This window comes from Gouania willdenowi, chromosome 1 (genome assembly GCF_900634775.1).
Source record: "Gouania willdenowi chromosome 1, fGouWil2.1, whole genome shotgun sequence".
Taxonomy (NCBI): domain Eukaryota; kingdom Metazoa; phylum Chordata; class Actinopteri; order Blenniiformes; family Gobiesocidae; genus Gouania; species Gouania willdenowi.
The window spans coordinates 45,285,036-45,306,681 of record NC_041044.1 but is presented as its reverse complement, the minus strand read 5'-3'; the positions used below and the strand labels follow the sequence as shown (position 1 = coordinate 45,306,681).

The window sequence follows — 21,646 nt, the reverse complement described above, 5'->3', positions numbered from 1 at the left end:
TCATGCTAAAATAAACAGCAACATTTAGACCACGTTTTAAAAATGTGATTTTTTTTATGTTACATTTGACCAGAATTACAGCAATATTTGTGAAATGTGAATTTTTTTCTCACAAAAATATAATGTTAATGTGATACTCACAAAATGAGTGTTTTGTTGAGATGTTTTTATTTTGGTTTCCTTCCCATGCAAAGCCAATTTAAGTTTATTGTAGTTACAATGTTTCATTTTACTTTACCATGTCATGCTGTGAAACGGACACTAGATGGCGACACTAACCTGAGCCTCTCATCAATGCCTCTTAATTCATCTGAACGTGAAAGAGTCACGTGTGTCCGGCGTTGCTGTGTCTTTCCTACATTTACAGGTTAGTTTCTCACCTTTTATGTGATTACAGGTGTTTATAACATAATATGGTACTCCAGTGATATGTAGCCTGTTAGCTAAAATGTGTAAATATGTGTAGAAATGTAAGTTTCATGCTACGTGACGAGGAGAGTAAACAAAATGGCGGTCGACACCGTAGTAATTGTATACTTTATAAACCTATTTCTATTCCTGGTCTTTTGTGGGACAATATTGTATTTGTGGTTTTATCTTTATGTGTGAAGTATGATGTGTGAGTGCAATACATTGTTTGGTTGTTTAAGCTAATGCTAATGTATGGCTACAGATGTGCTACATCTGTAGCCTAGGTTTAGGCCTGTACTTAAACTGAGACTGTGGTGTGGTTAGAGTTCATGGGTTTAGTCATATTTCTGATTAATATGTTTTTTAGTTAATGGTGTGTGAGTAAATCAATGACTTAATTAAAACTTAAAATATGTTTAGTTATGACAAAACAACAATATATACGTGACTGGTGATACAGGGTTAGATGACATGATTGTGAAGAAATGTTTTATACTGAATTTCATATTTTTGTGAAAATATGTAAAATGGACATTTTGTGTAAATGATACCATCTGTGGTTATAACAGTGCTTCATTGCAAACAGAAATAATAAGAATAATTAATAAATGCAGAAAAGGGTTTATTTGAATGTGTAAATAAATATAATCCAACTGAACGGAGAAAGAGTCACATGTGTCCGGCTTTGCTGTGTCTTTCCTCTCAGGAGGATTATCTATTCCTCTGCTAGCAGAGACCAGACCGGGACATTAAATCTAAATCTAAATGCTGAATGTTGTATCTAAAAGTTTCATGTAAATCCTAAATCTAAATTCAAATGTTACATATCAAAACAAAATGTTAATCTAAATGTCATGGGCCAAAATAAATATTTAGTTAATATTTAAATTCACTGGAAGTACCAAAATAAAAGCTCATTGACATGAACAATAGATTTAGCATTTGTATTTAACATATATATTTAAATGTATCATTTAGCTTTAATATTTAACATGTAACATTTAGATTAATATGTAACATTTAGATTTAACATTATATTAGAATCTGTGAATCTGGTCAAAATTGTAAAAAAATCACACGTTTTTTAAATGTGGTTTGTTGCTAAATGTTGACATTTTTTATTGTTGGAATTGTGCGTTTGTGTGTTAACACTAATCACTCAGAGTCAGAAAAAAGAAACGACAATGTTTAATGAAGAACAAAATCACCAGAATGTCAAAGATTCACTCTTAGAAAACAGATTTAAAAAGACAGAGTGGAGTTTTCCCACAGTCAGTGAAGTAACCGTGGATACAATGAACACACAAACACAAAGTGTGTGGCTGCGTCTGAATATCGTATCTCCTTTCCTATTCACTTTTCCTTAACCCCGTGGAGTTAGGAGAAGGCCACACTTCCACTAGGTGACGTAATAATCTGATGGCCGTGAAGGTTAGTGACGTCTGTCGTGGTGAAAGAACTACAAATTTCCTAAAATAAACTAAAAGCTAATTTCTAACACTTTCCACTGATATAATGTCATAAATCACAGGTTTGAGTATAAATCAAAGGAAAAGAGGAACTAAAGGTAAACTAAAGAACGTCACATAGAGAATGGTTGATCACACTCACCTTCTACTCACTAATCAACATTAATACAAAATAAGTAGGATTTTATGAAATAGTTCCATTAATGCCAGATATAGGTCTACATAACATTGTAGACATACACATGTAGAACAACACAAAGCATTCCTAGATTAATGAAATATGTTGAATAAAACATCATGTGGCTAAAAATGTCTCTGATCAATTTTTCTAGAACTACAGACTGTCTGTTTTATGTCAGTTATAATCTGATTATATGTCTTACATATAATAATATATGGGTTTTAGATTATTTATTTAAAGTTGTTCAAGGCACATTATTGCATTGGTAACTTACATGATCTCTGACTCCGTTACGGTCATCATGAGTTTCTGTCAGCGCTCCGGTGTGTGTGTCCCTTTAAATGTTGTCACCGCAAGGAATTGTGGGTCATCATAATCTGTTCTCCTTTGGTAAAGGATGTATCAGTGTTCCCTAGGCTAAAGGAGGTTATAAAGGAAGCATTGAGCATCTTTTCCTGAGCTTAAAGAGAACTTGGACACTCTTTATCATGGCCACCACTTAAACACTTCCGGGGGTGAAGGAACAGTGGATAGGAAAGGAGATAGGAGGGAACAGTGGATAGAGAAGGAGATAGGAGGGAACAGTGGATAGAGAAGGAGATAGGAGGGAGTATTCAGACGCAGCCTGTTTAAATGAACACATTGTCACAATAAGACACAAAAAAAAAACCAAAGTCAGGGGTCCCTGAACGCATCCTTCTGCAGAATTTAGGATTACTTTAAAAATCAACAAACCTCTTTCACCAAAGTCAAGATAACAACCATTACTTGTTAAACCATTACCAAGTTAACTTGTTAAACCATTACCAAGTTAACTTGTTAAACCATTACCAAGTTAACTTGTTAAACCATTACCAAGTTAACTTGTTAAAACATTACTAAGTTAACTAGTTAAACTATTCCTTCAGTTACTAGATCAAACTTCCTTAGTCTAACTAGCTAAACTAGTAAAAGCAGTTCTTGGAGGACTGAGAACTTTCAGATTTTCACTTTATTTTCATTGTCTTTTAATACTGAAACAGAGTCCTTGAAAATAAAAGCATGAAGAGGAAAAATGGAGGATTTAAAAACGGACAGACTTTTATACTGAAAACTGTTTTTTTTTTTTCCTCACAGTGTAAACGTGTTCGTAACTCAGTGAGTCAGTGTTAGTGTTTAACAGTGAGATGGATGCATTACTCCTCCGTGCCAGCAGGGGGCGGCACAGTAAACGCTCTGCATTACGTCACAGAGGGAGAATATTCCTTTAAAAAAGAACCCAAACAAATTCAATGAAATAAATACATAATATTTAACAAATTATTTGATTAAAAAATATAAAGAAATAAAAGAAAAATAAAGTGAATACAAATATAAATAAAACAAATATATAATTTATTTGGTTCAATAAACAAATTAATAAACAAGAATAAAAAATAAGGGAAAAAAATAAATAAATTAACATACAAACAAAATGATGAAATAAATGAATTAATGAACAAATAAATAAAACAATACCCCAAAATAGTAAAAGACCTTTACACATTAGTAAACATCACTGATCAAATATAGTCACGTTTGTAGGCTCTGACTTAAGGGAACTGTTTGTATTTACACCTTTGTTTGTTTGTTTGTTTTTTATGATGAATCTGTGTATTTTCTCCCATGTGGTAAACAGGAAGTGCTCAGTGTCACAGTGAGTGTCGGTGCTTCTCTCTGATTGGCTGAGGCCTCTCGGCAGGGGGCGGAGTCTCACCACATACACACACACACCCACATTTATTATATATATTGCTTTAAATTGTGAGGGGAAGAGGGCGGAGCCAAGGCAGCACATCATTTGTCTTTTTGATGTAATGTTGTGTCTTAATGTTTTTATTTCGTCTCTTTTGTGTGTTTTAGTTGTTGCTTTGTGTCTCTTTGAATGAAAATGAGTGAATGGGGGGATTCTGATCACTGTTTCTCGCTCAGAGACGGTGACGGAACCTAAACTTCAGCATGTGAAGGGTTAATTGTAAAAACGTGATGCTACAGTGTCCAGGTTTGGTTCCCGAGACCTCACCGCTGTCCAGCACGTGCTATAAAAGTAATAAAAGTAGCAAAATCAATAAAAAAAACAAGAAATAATGAGTAAAAAGAAAGAAAAAGTAATAGATAACGAAGCAAAAACGCTGCGTGAGGAAGTGTAACGAACACACGAGTATTTACACACAGCATGCACTGCACGCTTCTCTCTCCGCACTGAGGAAAGCACAAGCGAGTTAAATCTTTGCCTCCTTCAACAACCACAGTGTCCGTCTCATTAGGTACGTCATGATTGAACACATGAGTGAGAACGTCTGGTGACCGTGCTAACTGATGACTGGAGTCCAGTGTTAGCTGGTTGAGCTCAGAAGTCAGTCATAACTTAACACGAACACCAGTTGGAGCAGAACACAGTGAAGGACTGGCCCTCCTTTAATGAACTGTCCCAGTCTGTAGATGGTTTATACTGATTATAGTGGTTTACATAGATTTATACTGGTTTTACTAGTTAGAGAGAGGATATTTAAATCGGGGCTTCGCCTTTATTGGTAATGTATGTTATTACATACATGAAATTAGTCCTCTGCATTTAACCCAACCTTGACGAGCAGTGGGCGGCCATATTGCGGCGGCTGGGGAGTAGTTAGGGGACTTGCTCAACATCCTACAGCGATGATCCTCCGATTACTAGCCCAGCGTCCCTAACCACTAGACCACAAGGCTGGTTAATACTAATTAGTACTGGTTCATACTGGTTTGGTTTATACTAGTTTAGTACTGGTTTACGCTGTTTAGTACCAGTGACATGCAGGCAAGGTAGGCAGTGCCTACCCAAGGGTGAAATGATATTTTGATTATTTGTTTTAATTACAATATAATTATAAATGATTTATTTTTCCATTTCCTACAGTACCTATAAGTTTGAAAGTGTCAGCATCTTGTGCGTTTCTTAGCCCAAATGACTAAACATCACCATTTCCTGGTACGGCAAAGACGCTTGTTGGGAGAGTATGGAGGCTTTATTAAATAATTGTTTATGGTTCTTTAATGGTGTTTATGATGTTGATTTTGTTATATGGATAAATACTTGTTCATGTAGATCTTGTTGGGTTTTTTTTTCTTATGAATTTTATATTTTGATAAGCGCATTGAGATTACTTTGTTGTAAATTGCGCTATACAAATAAAGTTGAATTGAATTAACACTTGCCAGCGGAAACGTATGAAATTGTCATTGGTGGTCTCCATTTGGAATGTGCCTACCCAGTGAATGCGACATAGATGACATACGTGATGACAGCATTGGTTGTTTTTAGGGCTTGTGGACGTCCTCGTGTCGGAGGATCTTGTAGAGAACCCAATAGAAGATGTTGAAGAAGAGGAAGGCTAAGGGGAACCCCGCCCTCGACACAGTGTCAATCTTCTTGGCTCGGTCAATGAAAAGCTTTCTCATCTCCTCTGTGCTTTTCCCGCCCCTGCTCGTGGTGACGGCCGGTGCATTTGGGGCAGGGGCGTTGGTGGAGCTCCCGGTGATGGTGTTGTTGGTGCTGAACTTTGAAGCTTTGCTGTTGCTGGGAGTGGAAGTGACAGCTGGCAGCGAGCCAGCGTCGCCCTCCTGTGGACAGGAATAGAAGACATGCAGTTATTAACAATTTTTTACACTTTCCTGAAGGATTTATTGAGGCGAAAAAGTGACTTAGTTCTGCTTTAAGATGACTATAATAATAATAATAAACGTTCCTGGATAACAGTGGATATTATTCAGATGAATAAATAAATGTGGTTATCACAGATTCATAGAACAATGGACCATCATTTTACTGACTTTATGGATGGACCCCAAGAATCTCTCCTTTATTCCCCCTTATAGATGGTCCTGTCTCCACATGACTGTTCTTCAATGTTCATGTCTGTGTTCAACCACCTTCAGCTACAGTGGGGGTCCCCGCTCTCTGGGATCTTTATTTTGGGGGTCACTGGCGGAAAAGGTGGAGAACTACTGTACTAAACAAATATTATTTTTATTGAATGAGTTTCCCACATTCAGGAATAGACTCTACAGTTCTGTCATAAGTGTTTCTATGTTTTCTTTCATTACGTGAAAATAAATGTGATGATCATCAGGGTTCATATCGACAAAAACCACAGATTGTCTGTCGTTACAAACAAATGAGGAGGTGGTGCAGGTGAGGCATGCAACAGACGGATAACAGACAACAGACATGTGGACAGACAGTTACCCTGTGCTCTGCACCGTTGATGTTGCTCATGGATCCGTATGGAGGCTCTGACGCTCCCAGGCCATTGTCGGTTTTAACGCGCCGCAAAGACTCGGCAAGTTCCTCTGGATCAACGGGAGCTCCAATGGGCTACCGACCGACAGCATGCACACCAGTGAGCAAAAGACACACACACACACACACACACACACACACACACACACACACACAGACACAGGCCGCCTCCAACATTCAGAGTCTCTGTGAGCTCAAACTAACATCTGTGTAATCACATCCACTGATCTGGTTAGATCTGTGAAGATAAGTAGGTCTGGTCCTGGTCAGTAGATGATGGAGATCACTGAGAATTCCAGGGGTCACAGTGGGGGACAGTCACTGCAGTGGTATCTGTCATTGTGTCCTTGGGCAAGGCACTTCACCCACATTACATAGTATGAATGTAGTGTGTAAGTGAGAGTTGGTGGTGGTGGGAGGGGCCTATGGTTCACTATGGCAGCCTTGCTTCCATCAGTCTGCCCCAGGGCAGCTGTGGCTACAATAGTAGCTTACCACCACTAAGTGTGGAGTGAAAGAATAATGCCTTAGTTCTGTAAAGCGCTTTGTCTATCATAAAGCGTTATATACGTAAAATTGATGTATTATTAACAACTGGGTCCTATCACCCAAACCACACCCCCTAACTACAAGGCTCCACCCTATCAACCAAACACCACCCACTAACAACTAGGCCCCGCCCCATCACCCAAACCCCACTTCTTAACAACTAGACCCCACCCTATCAACCAAACCCCACCCTGTAACAACCAGGCTCCAACCTATCTATCACACCACACCCCCTAACAACTAGGCTCCACGCCCATCTACCAGGTCCAGTTAAGTGTCTGGACTGTGTGTGTTGTTGTCTTTCTTCCCTGTGTACATGTCTATGTGTGTGTATTTGCGTGTCCCTGTGTGTATTTGAGGATGTGTGCGCGCGCACTGACTGAATGTGGAGGTGTTTGCGACCCACACAGACTCCCATGCACAGCCATGCAGTGATGTGTGAGGAAAACATGCAATCTGTCCCTCTCTGATCATCAGGGAGCGTGGCCATCCTCAGACTAGCTTTATATCTGCTGTAATGACTCTGTATGGCCAGCAGGTGGCAGCAACACCCTGATACACACAGTGAAGTGGAGTGTGTGTGTAGTTTTGTAATTGTGTACCTTGCTCTTGCTCTTGTGTGTCCGTCTGAATCTCAGCAGTTCTTTGTGTTGTCGTGACACAAAGTTAACGGCAGCATATTCCAACAGAGCCGAGAAGACGAAGAGCAAACACACAGCCATCCAGATATCAATGGCCTTCACATAGGACACCTGGGACACACACACACAGAATTATAATTTTGTTGTAATTTGTGCAATGACAATAAAAGGATTCTTTTTTTTGAGTATAAGAAAATGTGCAAAAACTAGCACTATCACATTAACTGCAATTTAATTAATTTCAGAAAAATAGTAATTAAGTAAGTAAATTTAATTTCTATAGTACTGTACAAACAAAAATGAAACTAAAACAACAGTAGGAACATCACAAAAGGTTAATAAAAATTAGAAGTAATTTAAACCTTTCTGAAAAGCGTGGTTTTCAGATGTTTTATAAAAGAGTTCACACAGACAAAATCACAGAGGGACTGGTGTAGGTTATTCTAGAGTCTTGGTGCTACCGCCTGGAACGCCAGGTCACCCCAGGTTTTAAAGTGTGGCCCTGAAGTGTAGGGGTACAACAAGTCAGTGATGTATTGAGGGTCCTGACCATGCATCACACGGAGAGTCAGGACAAAAATTTTGAACTTGATACGAAAACTGACAGAAAGACAATGAAGACCGGAAAGAATGTGGGTAATGTGGGATGTTCTGGGAGCACCAGTCAAAAGTCTGGCCCTAAAAAAATAACGCAGTTAATCACTTTTTATTTGCACTCCAAACAGCGTGGAACCTTTCTCATGTCACGAGTTCTCAGTATACCATAACACTGATGCACAGGCCACAACACAAGAAACAGGAGAACCAGAGGAGAAGTCACTGCTGTGCTTCATGAACATTAATTTTAGTTTAAATAAAAACACTGGATGGAAAACTAAAGCCCAGTTGTGTAAAAATTGTTCAGCAGAGCTCTGCTAGCATCAGCTAGCACCTCAATGCTAAACGCATTGCAGCTAGCACCTCAATGCTAAACGCATAGAAGCTAGCACCTCAATGCTAAACACGTAGCAGTTAGCACCTCAGTGCTAAACACGTAGCAGCTAGCACCTCAGTGCTAAACACGTAGCAGCTAGCACCTCAGTGCTAAACATGTAGCAGCTAGCACCTCAGTGCTAAAGACGTAGCAGCTAGCACCTCAGTGCCAAACAAGTAGCAGCTAGCACTTCAATGCTAACATGTAGCAGCTAGCACTTCAATGTTAACATTTAGCAGCTGACACCATAATGCTAACATGTAGCAGCTGACACCTCAATGCTAACATGTTGCAGCTAGCACCTCAATGCTAACATGTAGCAGCTAGCACCTCAATGCTAACATGTAGCAGCTAGCACCTCAATGCTAACATGTAGCAGCTAGCACCTCAATGCTAACATGTAGCAGCTAGCACCTCAATGCTAACATGTAACAGTTGGTTTCTCAATGTAAACATGTAGCAGCTAGCTCTTCAATGCTAACATGTAGCAGCTAGCTCTTCAATGCTAACATGTAGCAGCTAGCACCTCAATGCTAACATGTAGCAGCTAGCACCTCAATGCTAACATGTAGCAGCTAGCACCTCAATGCTAACATGTAGCAGCTAGCACCTCAATGCTAACATGTAGCAGCTAGCACCTCAATGCTAACATGTAGCAGCTAGCACCTCAATGCTAACATGTAGCAGCTAGCACCTCAATGCTAACATGTAGCAGCTAGCATCTCAATGCAAACATGTAGCAGCTAGCATCTCAATGCAAACATGTAGCAGCTAGCATCTCAATGCAAACATGTAGCAGCTAGCATCTCAATGCAAACATGTAGCAGCTAGCATCTCAATGCAAACATGTAGCAGCTAGCATCTCAATGCAAACATGTAGCAGCTAACACCTCAATGCTAACATGTAGCAGCTAACACCTCAATGCTAACATGTAGCAGCTAACACCTCAATGCTAACATGTAGCAGCTAACACCTCAATGCTAACATGTAGCAGCTAACACCTCAATGCTAACATGTAGCAGCTAACACCTCAATGCTAGCATGTAGCAGCTAACACCTCAATGCTAACATGTAGCAGTTAGCACCTCAATGTTAACATGTAGCAGCTAGCACCTCAATGCTAACATGTAGCAGCTAGCACCTCAATGCTAGCATGTAGCAGCTAGCACCTCAATGCTAACATGTAGCAGCTAACACCTCAATGCTAGCATGTAACAGCTAGCACCTCAATGCTAACATGTAGCAGCTAGCACCTCAATGTTAACATTTAGCAGCTAGGACCTCAATGCTAACATGTAGCAGCTAGCACCTCAATGCTAACATGTAGCAGCTAGCACCTCAATGCTAACATGTAGCAGCTAACACCTCAATGCTAGCATGTAACAGCTAGCACCTCAATGCTAACATGTAGCAGCTAACACCTCAATGCTAGCATGTAACAGCTAGCACCTCAATGCTAACATGTATCAGCTAACACATCAATGCTAGCATGTAGCAGCTAGCAGGGACAATGGTCCTAGTGGAGCAGACAGTGTCTCCAATCCACACTGACACTCAGACAGGGTTCAGAACCAATAATAAATCCATGAGTGACAAATGAACAAAGTCAGTGATAAATGATTGTAGTGACAGTCGACCACTCTGTGGTAGAGGATGTGGGCGGGGCTAGAAACGCTGCTAAAGATAGCATTGTCTGACTCAACTGCTATGTAGAAAAACTATTCAGTACTGTTCAGTTTATATTTCTATGGAATGTTCTGGACTAAGTTATGTTTTTTATTTTAATACAAAAACATATTTGTTTTAGAAAGTTTACTAATCATACAGAAAAGCATGAATATATCTTAGTTAAATATAAGTTAGTGCTTAGTGAACAATGATATAATATTCTATATTAATATTACACATTGTGTTAGCACTCAGTGATGGAAATAATAAACACTATTTAGTTGTTTAAGATACTTTATTATTTACATTGATTCTGTCATAAATCATCAAACATTTAAATTGGGTATTTATTTCCAAATATACAAAGTCTCAAATTATTAAATTCATTTTTTTACTCCAGTCCCACCACTAATAGTCAGTGCATTTCTTTCCTCCATGAAGTGTGTTTTCTCTCTCTGTTCACTAGGTGGTCTAGTGGTTAAAGATGGTCTGTAATCTGAGGGTCGTTGGTTCTAATCCCACCTGCTCCATAACTGTGGGAAGTTAATCACCAACAGTGGCTGCCCACCGCTCCTCAGAGAAAAGTAAAGTATATTCTGTTCTAATTCTAAACGTCCTCCACCAGACACTATCAGCTTAGACAGAGTTTATTTTTCCTTTCCTTACCCGCCATGTTTCACGTCTCATGTCCTGTTAATTCACACATGGGACTATTTTTGTGCTGCCCTAAAGTAAACACACAAAATTAACAGAAAACTAAAAAACACAAAACATGTATACATAAAATAACAACAAAAACACACAAGATGACAATAAACACAAAAGATTTACAGAAAAATACAGAAAACACCAAAAAATATGAAGAAAATAACAACAGAAATACATAAAATTTAGAGAAAAATGTAGTTCAGTCAGGACCACTTTAGTCAAAATAAATTATTTATTTACAATAATAGTGCACTAGGATTTATATAGCGCCTTCAAGCACTTTACATTGATATACATGCATATTGGTGGTATGGGTCTATTCTGGGACCTCCTTGCCCTTTCTGCGAGCTTTTGTGGAAAATCGGAGGTAGGGAGAGCACTCCTCCCTGACCTTCCCTGAGCCCTGGCTAAAGGCTAAAGCAAGGAGAGCGGTTAGCAGAAACCCCCTGGAACAGATCAGAGCATATGTTAATGACAACAAAATGACACACAGTTGGACACATAGTGACCTGGAGAAGTTGGGGTGGAGGTGGGTTGCGAGATGTTTGCTGAGGAGATATGAGGCATCTGTCGCGGTTTAAGTAGTGCTTCCTGTATGCTTTGACCAATAGGAGGCCAGTCTGGGCTGTTGGTTGATTGGAGGTGTGGCTGGCTTGACCTACACGGCCTGCCTGAACTAACGCTATGCTCAATAAAACACCAAAAAAATGAAAACAAAATAACAACAAAAACACACAAAATGACAGTAAACACACAAAATTAACAGAATACTAGAAAACACCAAGGCCTAAGCTAGATAATTATATTCTGGATTGATGTCAATCGTGAAGAATCATCTGTTTCCCCCCGGTCTCACCGACGCTACATACATGCAGTGGAAAAATGCTGGCATCAAAACTTTTAAGGACCTCAATAAAAATAGTACCTTTTTAAGTTTCTCTGACCTATGCTCAGCAAGAGGACTTCCAGCCACTCATTTGTTTTGCTACTTTCAGATTTGGCATTGTTCATCTTCTCTTTTTCCATCTTATCCTTCTCTCCCAACTGCCCATCTGTGGGAAGAGTTTCTGTCTCTTGAACTCAATCGAAAGTCTATTATATCTGTGGTATACAAGCAACTCATGGACTTGAATATACAATAAACAGATGAAATTAGAAAATCGTGGCAAGATGAGTTAAGTATGCACTTTTCTGACCAACAGTGGAAAAAAGCCGGATGCAGAGAAATTAGCATGTCTCCCCCAGTCTGACACGGAAAAGTGGCAAAAAACACAGCATCAACCAAACGGCAATTAGTAACATCACTAGCAAACCATTTGCACACAGGAAATCTGCATCTATGATGGTAACTGTAGTGGAAGCAATAACAAAATCCCATTTAAAACTGCGCCCATGAAAACAAACAGTCACAGACCTGATGCCATAAGTCTCAATAGAGGATCTGTTCGCTGCGCTCTGCAGCGGGCCGCTGCTCCATAATGACAGGTCCGACTTTGCTGGGAGAAGAAGGCTCTTCTGAGAACCGGAGTCAACCAGGAACCGTCTCCCAGAATGGGAGTTCTCCAAGAACAGCAGCTCTTCTTGCTCGCCAACACCCACAGCTGCTACTGAGTGCTGGCTTTGGTGTTTCCCTGCATTTCAAAAGCGCACGAAGACACGTAGCGCCGTGCCTTAGAGCCAAAACGCAGGTGGAAAAAACACAAGGAGCCTCTGCACTGTCTCTGGGCGGAGACTCTAGCCACCACCGTCGAGCTCTCGTCCACATTGGTCTGCTGCAGGTGTTCCAAGCCACGCCCAGCACAGAGAAACGTCTGGTAGCCAGCAGGACCCGATCGGCCTCTTCAGTCAACCCTCGATAATCACCAGCTGTCAAACTTGGGGAGTTGGCTAAGGCAGCGCGCACTGGAGGCGGGAGCTGACGGAGTAAAATATGCTGGAAAAGGAATCATCATGTCATCCATTAGGTCAACCGCTGAGCCATCACCCAATCCCGGCAGGGAAAGCAACTGATCTGCCCTCTCCACGGCAGACAGGCTGAATCTCCGGAGCAGCAGCTGCTTGAGCGCAGAGTATATACCACGTGCGGTTGGTTGCGCAGCAGCCGCATGACACGGCATATGGACTGCTGAGCCAGAGCCGCAACAACCAAGAAGTACCTGGAGTCGTCCACCATGATTCCTCTGCAGGTGAAACGGCGCTTCGACATGCTGGAACCACGCAGCCGGGTCGCTCTGCCAGAACTCTGAAAGCTTCACAGACGCGGCAAAGATGGCCGGCTGTGAGAGTTGGGGCGACGAAGAGACACTGCCTTCTTCTTCCTCAAACATGTTCGCCACGGGGTCACCAATGTGGCAGAACAAAGAACGACTCAGGTGGAGGTTAGTACAGCTTTTTAATCAGTTCAGCAGCATCACACGAATAATGATACAAAGTGTGCCAACACATTATATAGGGCGTGAAACCACACCTCCTACCCATCAACCCCTTGGGTGAGAGAACAGTCCCCAAGTGCTCACCACAGAGTGTTAATGATTAAATTAGTGAGATTATAAATGCAGAATAAACAGTTTTACTTTCTCCTTTACCTTGTCTGTGTCCCTGATGCTGCATTCATACAAATCATAAGGTGGAATATATTTATATTATCTACAGGACTGAGGCTCTTTGCATCACCCCAGAATACATGAATAAATGAATGATTTTATCGGTATGAAAGCGCCCTAAACATGCAGACTTTATCAGCTGACTTATTTTACTGATTTTATTTGATCAGTCATCAGATATAAATCTATATCTTTCCTAAATGATGTCATCGGTAATTGAAAGGATGGCATCGATGTCTAAATATTCTCTCTCCTGACAGCGAAAGATCAGATCCACACAGTGACGTGTTCACACATCACCTTTCATTGGACAGCTGGTTTTCTAAGAGATCTGATTGGTCAGGAGGCGGGACTGGCTCAGATCCTAGCCAGAGAAAAACCTAATCGCGAGCATTCTAGCCACTCAGCATAAGTTACCATGGAGATTTAGCTCCAGCGAGCTTCGTAGTCCACACACTGATTAAATCCCAGAAGTTAGCGCGATAAAAGGTAATCTAGCTTTGTAACATACTACCCAAAAATACATGTAATAACCTGATTATTATCAGTGTTAATGTCAGTATTATTGTTTTCTTTTGTTTGGAGTTATATTAAATGCCTGATTATATCAGTGTCATATTAACAAGGTTAAAACTAAGGGAACTTTAATAAGTTAACGATAAATAATATTAGTAAACTGCATTAATAAGTTATTGTTAAAATATGTACATTTCATGTTTAAATAACTTTGGAAAGGCTTTAAAACTACTCTGGACACTTTATATTTACATAGTTTGTGACACTGCATAGTGACAGAAAAAAGAGTAGTAGAAGAAGAAGGTCGGGGGTAAAAAGAAAAAGAAAACAACGAAGAAGAACGGTGCGCGACAGAGCTGCGACGAGTTTGTGAGAGGAAGCACATGTTTGCCTCGGTTGTCCTGGATTTCATTCCGAGGCTGGATTGTGGACTGTTGTCTACCACGCTGGGATTTGCGTGTGTTTTGGACTGGTTTGCTGCCGACGGAGGGTGAGCACTCAGCTTACAGAGGAGCTAGCTTAAGCAACTACATCATCATCGAACGAGGCACGAGGCCTGCTGATCCATTCGCCGTTTCGAGGTGTGGACGAAGGACGCCGTTTTTTTTCGCTAAACGGGTGTGTGCAGTTACCTGGTGGTCCATCGTGTGGTTTCTGTATGGTAGGAGACATCTCCATAAAGCTTTCCGTTTCCTTCATGAGCTTCAACTTTAAAGCGTGCCAACGAAACTAAACGCAAGCTTGCTGGGACAATCGGTACAGGTTACTCTAGTTTAAAACTGACTAAAATATATCTTCCTAACCTCCAGCGAGGAGGTTATTTTTTATAAGGTTCAAGAATGTCATGAAAAACATTGATAATACACTTGTTAAACTGAGCTACTGTGTTGTTTATTTCTGTGTGATTTAAGGTGTATAGTGACATATTCCCGGGTTTCTATTGAGGTATAGTAATAGTATTCTGTTAATATTATATAAATACAATTTAATACATTGATATTATAACTTACCTGAGTTTCCTGGTAGCCTCATATGTTATGTTTAGGAGAGTGAGAATCATACTTAACCCTAGATAGTTATTTTACAATGGGATGTCACTTTTGCCACTAATTTAAAAAGATAGGAGCTGTAATATTCTGGTGAATATAGTGTTCTATTTGGCGGGCCATGGTGAAAGGGTTACATACATATATTTAAATAACAAAAAACACACAAAAATAACAGAAAAATATAGAAGAAAAACAATAAATTATACCCAAAATAACAATAACAAAAAACCAAACACAAACTCTTAGTTTTTTCCTGTGTTAATGTCCTGATTGATTATTCTAATGCTGACAGAATTGATCATGTGACCCTTAAATCATTTGTGAGAAAGACACACACACACAGTGTGTGTGTGTGTGTGTGTGTGGGGGGGGGGGGACAGTTACTGAATGTGACGGGCCACAGATTTGTGCACAGCACCGTTGCGTTGTGCCTGTGCTGACCCGTGATCTGAGGCCATGACTAATTCACACACGTGTAACGCGGCGAGTGCAAAACTCTGTTCATCAGTGGGAACACAGGACGCCTCCTGACGTGTCTATATATAGATGTCTATACATAGAGCTGATCTATGTTATCTAATTTATATGTTACAGTCACACATTTTCATGTCTTTGGATCTCAAACATTTATATTTGATGTAGTCAAGGTGGGAATGGAGGCGGGGGTAAGGGGTTAGGGTGGCCACGATTTAACAAATGAGAACATAATTGATCATTTTTATTTTCCATCACTTGAGTTTGGTTTGAAATTAAAAGTGTACCTGTAGTATAAATGTATATAACACAAAAAATGTGTTTCATTTAATACTAATAAACATAATATGTGCACCTTTAAAAAAAAAAAAAAAAAAAAAAAACATTAAAAGGACTTTTTATTTGGGTCATAAACTATGGAGATATAGAGGATAACACATGTTAATTGATGGTCATGGCCTGTGGCTTTAAATAACTGCAGATCTGCCAAGCCTCACGCTTTGAGTGTGACAGTCACGCAATTTGACGCATTCCCACACCACATGCCACACTTGACATTTGTTTCCCCATTCAATACTCTATTTATTTTTATCATGATAATGAACTTTGGTTCTCACGGCTTGCTGTAGCTACAGTAACTCTGATTGACTGACCCAGATAACCAATCCATGTCTCCCATGCCTCCGTGACGAGCCATGTCTCACGGCAACTCACACAACACGCATCGACTCATCGACATGCTTTCAGAAAGAAAGATCTAGAGGACAGACTGTCTGAGATGGTATGTAACTACTCAGTTTTGTTCACTGACTCTATTGCTGTGTGTGTGTGTGTGTGTTATAGTGTTAGTTTACTTGTGTAAAAAAACTAACACTGCATGTGTTTTCTTCTCTAACTCTCTGTGTAGCAGAGCTGCTGCTGAGACATTCTTAAAGACACAGTGTCCTGAATGTGATTTACTTTAAAAACTACTTTCAACAACTCACAGGGCTTTTCCACCAGGCAGGAGCAGGAGCTGGAGCTAACATGGAGCTAGCTCGTGTTTTGGCTTCAGGCCATTTTGTTTCCACCAACATAGCTCCAGCTCTCGGAGCCAAAAACCGGGGCTACGCTGGTCCCATTTAGCTTCTGGGCTACAGGCCAGCTCTGAAGTGGGCGGGTGGTAGGCGGGGTTATCTGCGGTCCTCCAAAAACGAAAAGCAGCCATTTTTTTAAGCTGGCGAGTGGCTGGTCACGTTAGCGCAAATCCGACAAAAAAATATTTAAAAGTGAGTCCAAAGTAAGTTCAAGAAGATAGAGCAGTGGTCAGTGGAGGAGAACATTGTTTCCTGGTACTGTGCGTGTCTGAAGAGATTCAGGGGAAAGAGGACGGAGCCCCACGGACCAAACAGAACTCCAGCCATGGAGGAGCTCGTCCTGTAGAACTGTTACTAATTCTGGTAAGTTTGATTTCACCCTGTTGCTAAACTACTACCAATATTAACTTGCTACAATATTCCCTCATCAATATTATGAACATTACGTCTAACGTGGTGCAGGCTAGCCAGTTAGCCGCTGGTTAGCTAGGAAACCATAACAATGCTTTAATATTCCTGAAAGCAGCAGTAATATTTCATTGATCTGTATTTAGAACTTCCCTTATTGTTACACAATGATCATGTAATAATATTACTGAACTATGTGGTAACAACATTTCTGATCATTTCACAGTTAGATTTAAAGGTTCATCTGTAGCTCAGCTTGTCTTCATTTCAGAACAAATCCAGTAAGATTCATTCATTCTATGCAAACATGTACAATATGATCTGTTGGTCCATCCTAAAATAGCATTTGTTTATGAACAAATGAAACTATTATTAAGAACTAATATTGTTTTCTATTCCTGGACAAAACCAGGCACATTCTTATTCAAAAAGCATTGCACACTCTTTATTGTACAATTGTTTTACTATATTTGAGTTACTATCTAGAGGTTTGGGGAAATACATACATGACAAACATCCAACCATTATTCATAATGTAAAAAGATCCATCAGACTCAGACATAATGCTGAATACAGAGAACACACACATGGATTATTGTTAAAACTCCAGATCTCATCCAACTCAAAACTGTCCAAATGATTTATAAAACAAGTAAAGGTTCACTTCCAAAAGTGTTGCAGAAAAATTTTTTAGAGAGAGAAGGGGAAAATAATTTGTGTATAACAATATCAGGGGTTAAATTATGGAACTGCATAAGGGATGAAATAAAACATAAATCAGTTTAAAAAGTTTTTTAAATCATAAATTGTTAGTAAATATAAGAAAGTACATGAGGATATACATGGCATATATACATTCATGTGTATGTACTTATGTATATATGTTTGATGTGAATGTATACACTGTATATATAAAACTTGTGTAGAATATATAGTTAAAATAGTAATATAAGCTAAATATTTTTTGTGTGTGATTATCTAGAGAACCTTGTTTAGTTTTATTGTGATAAGGTAGGTTTGTATAAATTTTTCTTCAAACTACACACTTTGGCTTAAGGATTACACAGTTGAGTGTTTGTTTTTGTATTTTCTTATTGTGGAGAATGCTGAAATAATAAATTCAAATATTATTTTTAATGCTTCTATGCAGTAAAAAAAGGAGGAAGATGTTAATGCAGATGTTCTTCATGGAGCAGTCAGCGACACGGTTCATGGACCAGAACCAGGGCCAGGACTACGTCCATGGTCCATAACCTCCAGCTCATGATGAACTCCACAACACTGGTGTTGATTCTGGAGTAGATAAAATCAGACTTTGGCCCTTTCTAATAGAAAAGCCACAATCATTTAAGTAAATGTTAATATATATTGAGTTGATTTGTAAATCTATTTTGACTTTGTGTAAATAAAGTTATTTATTTTGTATTCTACAAGGACTTTGTTCATTGTTTGTTGCGTACTTGTAAACACACACATGTATTTTATTTCTATTCAGTTCATTTAATTACTCTTTACATCCACTTTTTTGCCCTAAGATAGAAACATAACCTGCTGTAACACACTATTAGGTTTGTATTTTTTTTATTTTGATACATTTGTAGAATTAAAAAATTCATACAACACTCACCTAATGTGCAGGACATTTAAATAGAATGTAATTAAGATTTCCTCAATTCAAAATGTATTGAAACAAATCAAACAGCAGCAATAGATATAAAACATGTTGGAGTCAATAAGGTGTCATTGATCATTAATAACACAAGTTGAACAACATGATGAGGACACAAACATTTTAATAAAGCATCTCTTCAGTCACACACAGTAAGTCCTTGGTCCAAATATATATGAATGAAATGACATCAGGATTCGTTAGTTTGACACAAACTTGTTCTGATTCTGGTCGTATTGAGTCCCACCAACAGCATGGTCACGGACGTGCACAGTCAGCATTAAGAGCATCTATAATGATAAACATATCAAAATCAACTTATTGTCTTTATCTGCTGTACTTATGCAGGTGTAGTTGAAGCTAAGTAGCTTAGCAAATGCTAACACGGTCATTGTTAAGCAATAAAACATCTTTGATAATTACCTGTGTTCACAAATGTTGTCGCAGATTCCTGTGACTCCAATGAAGATGGTTACATTTGTGCAGCAGAATCTTTACGTAGGATAAGATAGTATTCATACGATGTCAACAGTCAAAACATGGGCTTCATTATGGCGCAAGTGCTCTTGGGTAAACTGTTAAGTAATCAGTGACGTACTGACGTATTGTGGTGACGCAAGGACGTGGCTCCAACTTGCCGCTGCTGCGGTGGAAAACCAAACCGGTTCTTCAGCTAAACAGGTCTAGCTCTGAAGTAGCTCTGGCACCAACCCCAGCTCCAAAAAAAACCTCTGTGCTCTTGGTGGAAAAGCCCTAACAGAGCTGCCCTGAAAAAAGCAACGCTACATCATTTAATCACATTTCAGCCTTAATGAAGAAAAAAGTCAAAAGTGACACAAAATGTAGTTATTGTGCTGCTAGTGATTAATAAAAGGGTCTTTGTGGCTCCACTGACTGACACATTATTGTTTATATTGTAAAACTATTTTTGTTTTTTTAATGACCTCCTTTCTGTTGCAGACAAGGGGGAGGCCAATCGGTGATAATGAATTGTTGTTGTTACAGGCTAGTACTCTTTCCAGTAGCCTTGGAGTCTTGGTCACAGTAAATTCAATATTGTGGATCAAACAGTCATTGGCCGAGACAACCTCTCCATTCTTTCCTTGATCGATTCATATAAACTAATACAGATTTTACAATAGGTCAGATAGCCTCCAACTCCAATTAGCAGCATCCCTGCTACCATGATTCCAGTCATGGAGAGTAAAGACAGGTACACAACCTTCCACCGGTCCCAGTAATACATTGTGTATCTGGCTGGACATGTTCCATCAGGGTACGCAGGTTCACTTCGGCCTGGTGATTTCATTGAAATAATTTGATCAATAGCGCTAAGTGACCAGCTGACCAATTCCATAATTTTGGTTTTGGATGAATATGAAGAGAGTCTCCTAATAGCACAGACAGCAGACATAACAAGCAGTCAGCTAGCAGCAAGGTCAGATAGGGAGGAGAGCGTGAGAAGATAAATGTGAGCGCCTTCACGAGAAGCAGAAGAGAAGTGATGATGATGGACCCTATCCAACAGGTAAGTAACAATGTGGTGGGGGTGTGGTTAGTGCCATAGTATCCTCTGTGAGCAGAAACGTAGTAGTTCTCTGAACAAGTACGTTCACAAGCTGCATTCAACCACTTTATGTGAAGGAATTCTGTCGGACTTTAGCTTAACCTATTAGCCTAGCCTATTAGCTTAGCTCATTAGCATTTACCATTAGCTTAACCACATAGCCTAGCCCATCAGCCTTACCCATTAGCTTCACCTATTAGCTTAGCCTGTTAGCCTAGCCCATTAGCCTTGCCCTTTAGCTTAGCCCATTAGCCTTACCCATTAGCTTCACCTATTAGCTTAGCCTGTTAGCCTAGACCATTAGCTTAGCCTGTTAGCTTAGCATATTAGCCTTGCCCTGTAGCTTAGCCCATTAGCCTAGCCCATTAGCTTAGCCCACAGATACTTCACATACTGCCCAATGTGGTGTGAACGTAAACGTTTTCAGTGTGTATCCCGTACCGATACTATGGAGCCACTGTCTGGATAACTCTGACTTAGCGTCGTTATTTGGCTTAGGGACGCAAAATAAATGTTTTTGTTGTTATAGCAACCATTGGCTTTACACTCCACCATTGTTCAGAAAATGTAGACGAACGGGACACTGTTGCCTAGCAACAGCTAACAGGACTCAATAACGTTGGTCATATCCTGATTAAAATGGCAGCGCTCCATAACTTATGATCCAAGGTATAAAATCCTTATAAAAAAAGTCCTGTTATTGTGTTTTTTTGGGTTTATTTGTAATAAAAAGGTGCAGATATTTTGTTTATGGGTAATACATTAAATACATTCTTTTTTGTTTTACTGTTTATATTTCCACTACAGGTACTGTCACGGGGCTACCCCGTGCCTTCTAAACTGTTTGTAAGGTTTTAATGTAAAAACAAATGCATCATTAGTAGTATGTGTTTCTCACCCATTGCGCCATGTGCTTTGTTTGTTAAGCCAGGAAGTAGCAAACAGAATAGAAGCCTGTGATTGGTTTATATAGTGGTGTGCTTCTTGGAAGGTACCACATGTAATAGAGTTGGAGGGGTGTTTCTTAGCAAATACAAATAACTATTTTTCAAGTATATGTCAAAATTTGTTCACCTCTTAACATTGCTAAAGTTAATATACAATTGTTTGGTAAATGTTAAATGCATTTTTGGTCATTAATTTGTCTGAGATGAGTTGATTGATTTCCCCTCAGATCATGTGCTTTGGTTCCTCCCCCTCAGTACTATATAAGAGGTGGCTGGAGGCCTGGTGGGGAGTTGGTGTTTGGAGTCAGAGCTGTCAGGTGGTATAACAAAGTTTGTACAGAGCTGCAAACATTTGTTTCCACTTTTTCCCCTCTTTTTGCAAGTTGGATGTCTTCTATTTTTTTTCAGGCCTGCACTGTAAATACTGCTGCACTTTTAC

At 39.6% G+C, this 21,646-nt stretch overlaps 1 protein-coding gene and 1 long non-coding RNA gene across 7 annotated transcripts in view; both read right to left on the bottom strand.

The window, feature by feature from the left end:
• Positions 1-5,204: 5,204 nt before the first annotated feature.
• Positions 5,205-21,646, bottom strand: part of glra3 (glycine receptor, alpha 3) — a 67,506-nt gene continuing 51,064 nt past the window's right edge. For 4 of the 6 annotated variants that reach the window (XM_028455854.1, XM_028455862.1, XM_028455894.1 and 1 more), the window contains 3 exons: positions 7,510-7,659; positions 6,305-6,433; positions 5,205-5,679 (listed from right to left, as the gene is read on the bottom strand). In XM_028455854.1, coding sequence (XP_028311655.1) covers positions 5,377-5,679; positions 6,305-6,433; positions 7,510-7,659 — 582 coding nt within the window. In that variant the 3' untranslated portion in view covers positions 5,205-5,376. The remainder of the gene's footprint in view (positions 5,680-6,304; positions 6,434-7,509; positions 7,660-21,646) is intronic. The other 2 variants (XM_028455870.1, XM_028455878.1) reach the window with 1 other exon arrangement.
• Positions 18,915-19,256, bottom strand: LOC114468809 (uncharacterized). The gene is made up of 2 exons (XR_003674679.1): positions 19,117-19,256; positions 18,915-18,983 (listed from the first exon to the last, which is right to left on the bottom strand). It is a non-coding gene; the product is annotated as an uncharacterized LOC114468809 (long non-coding RNA).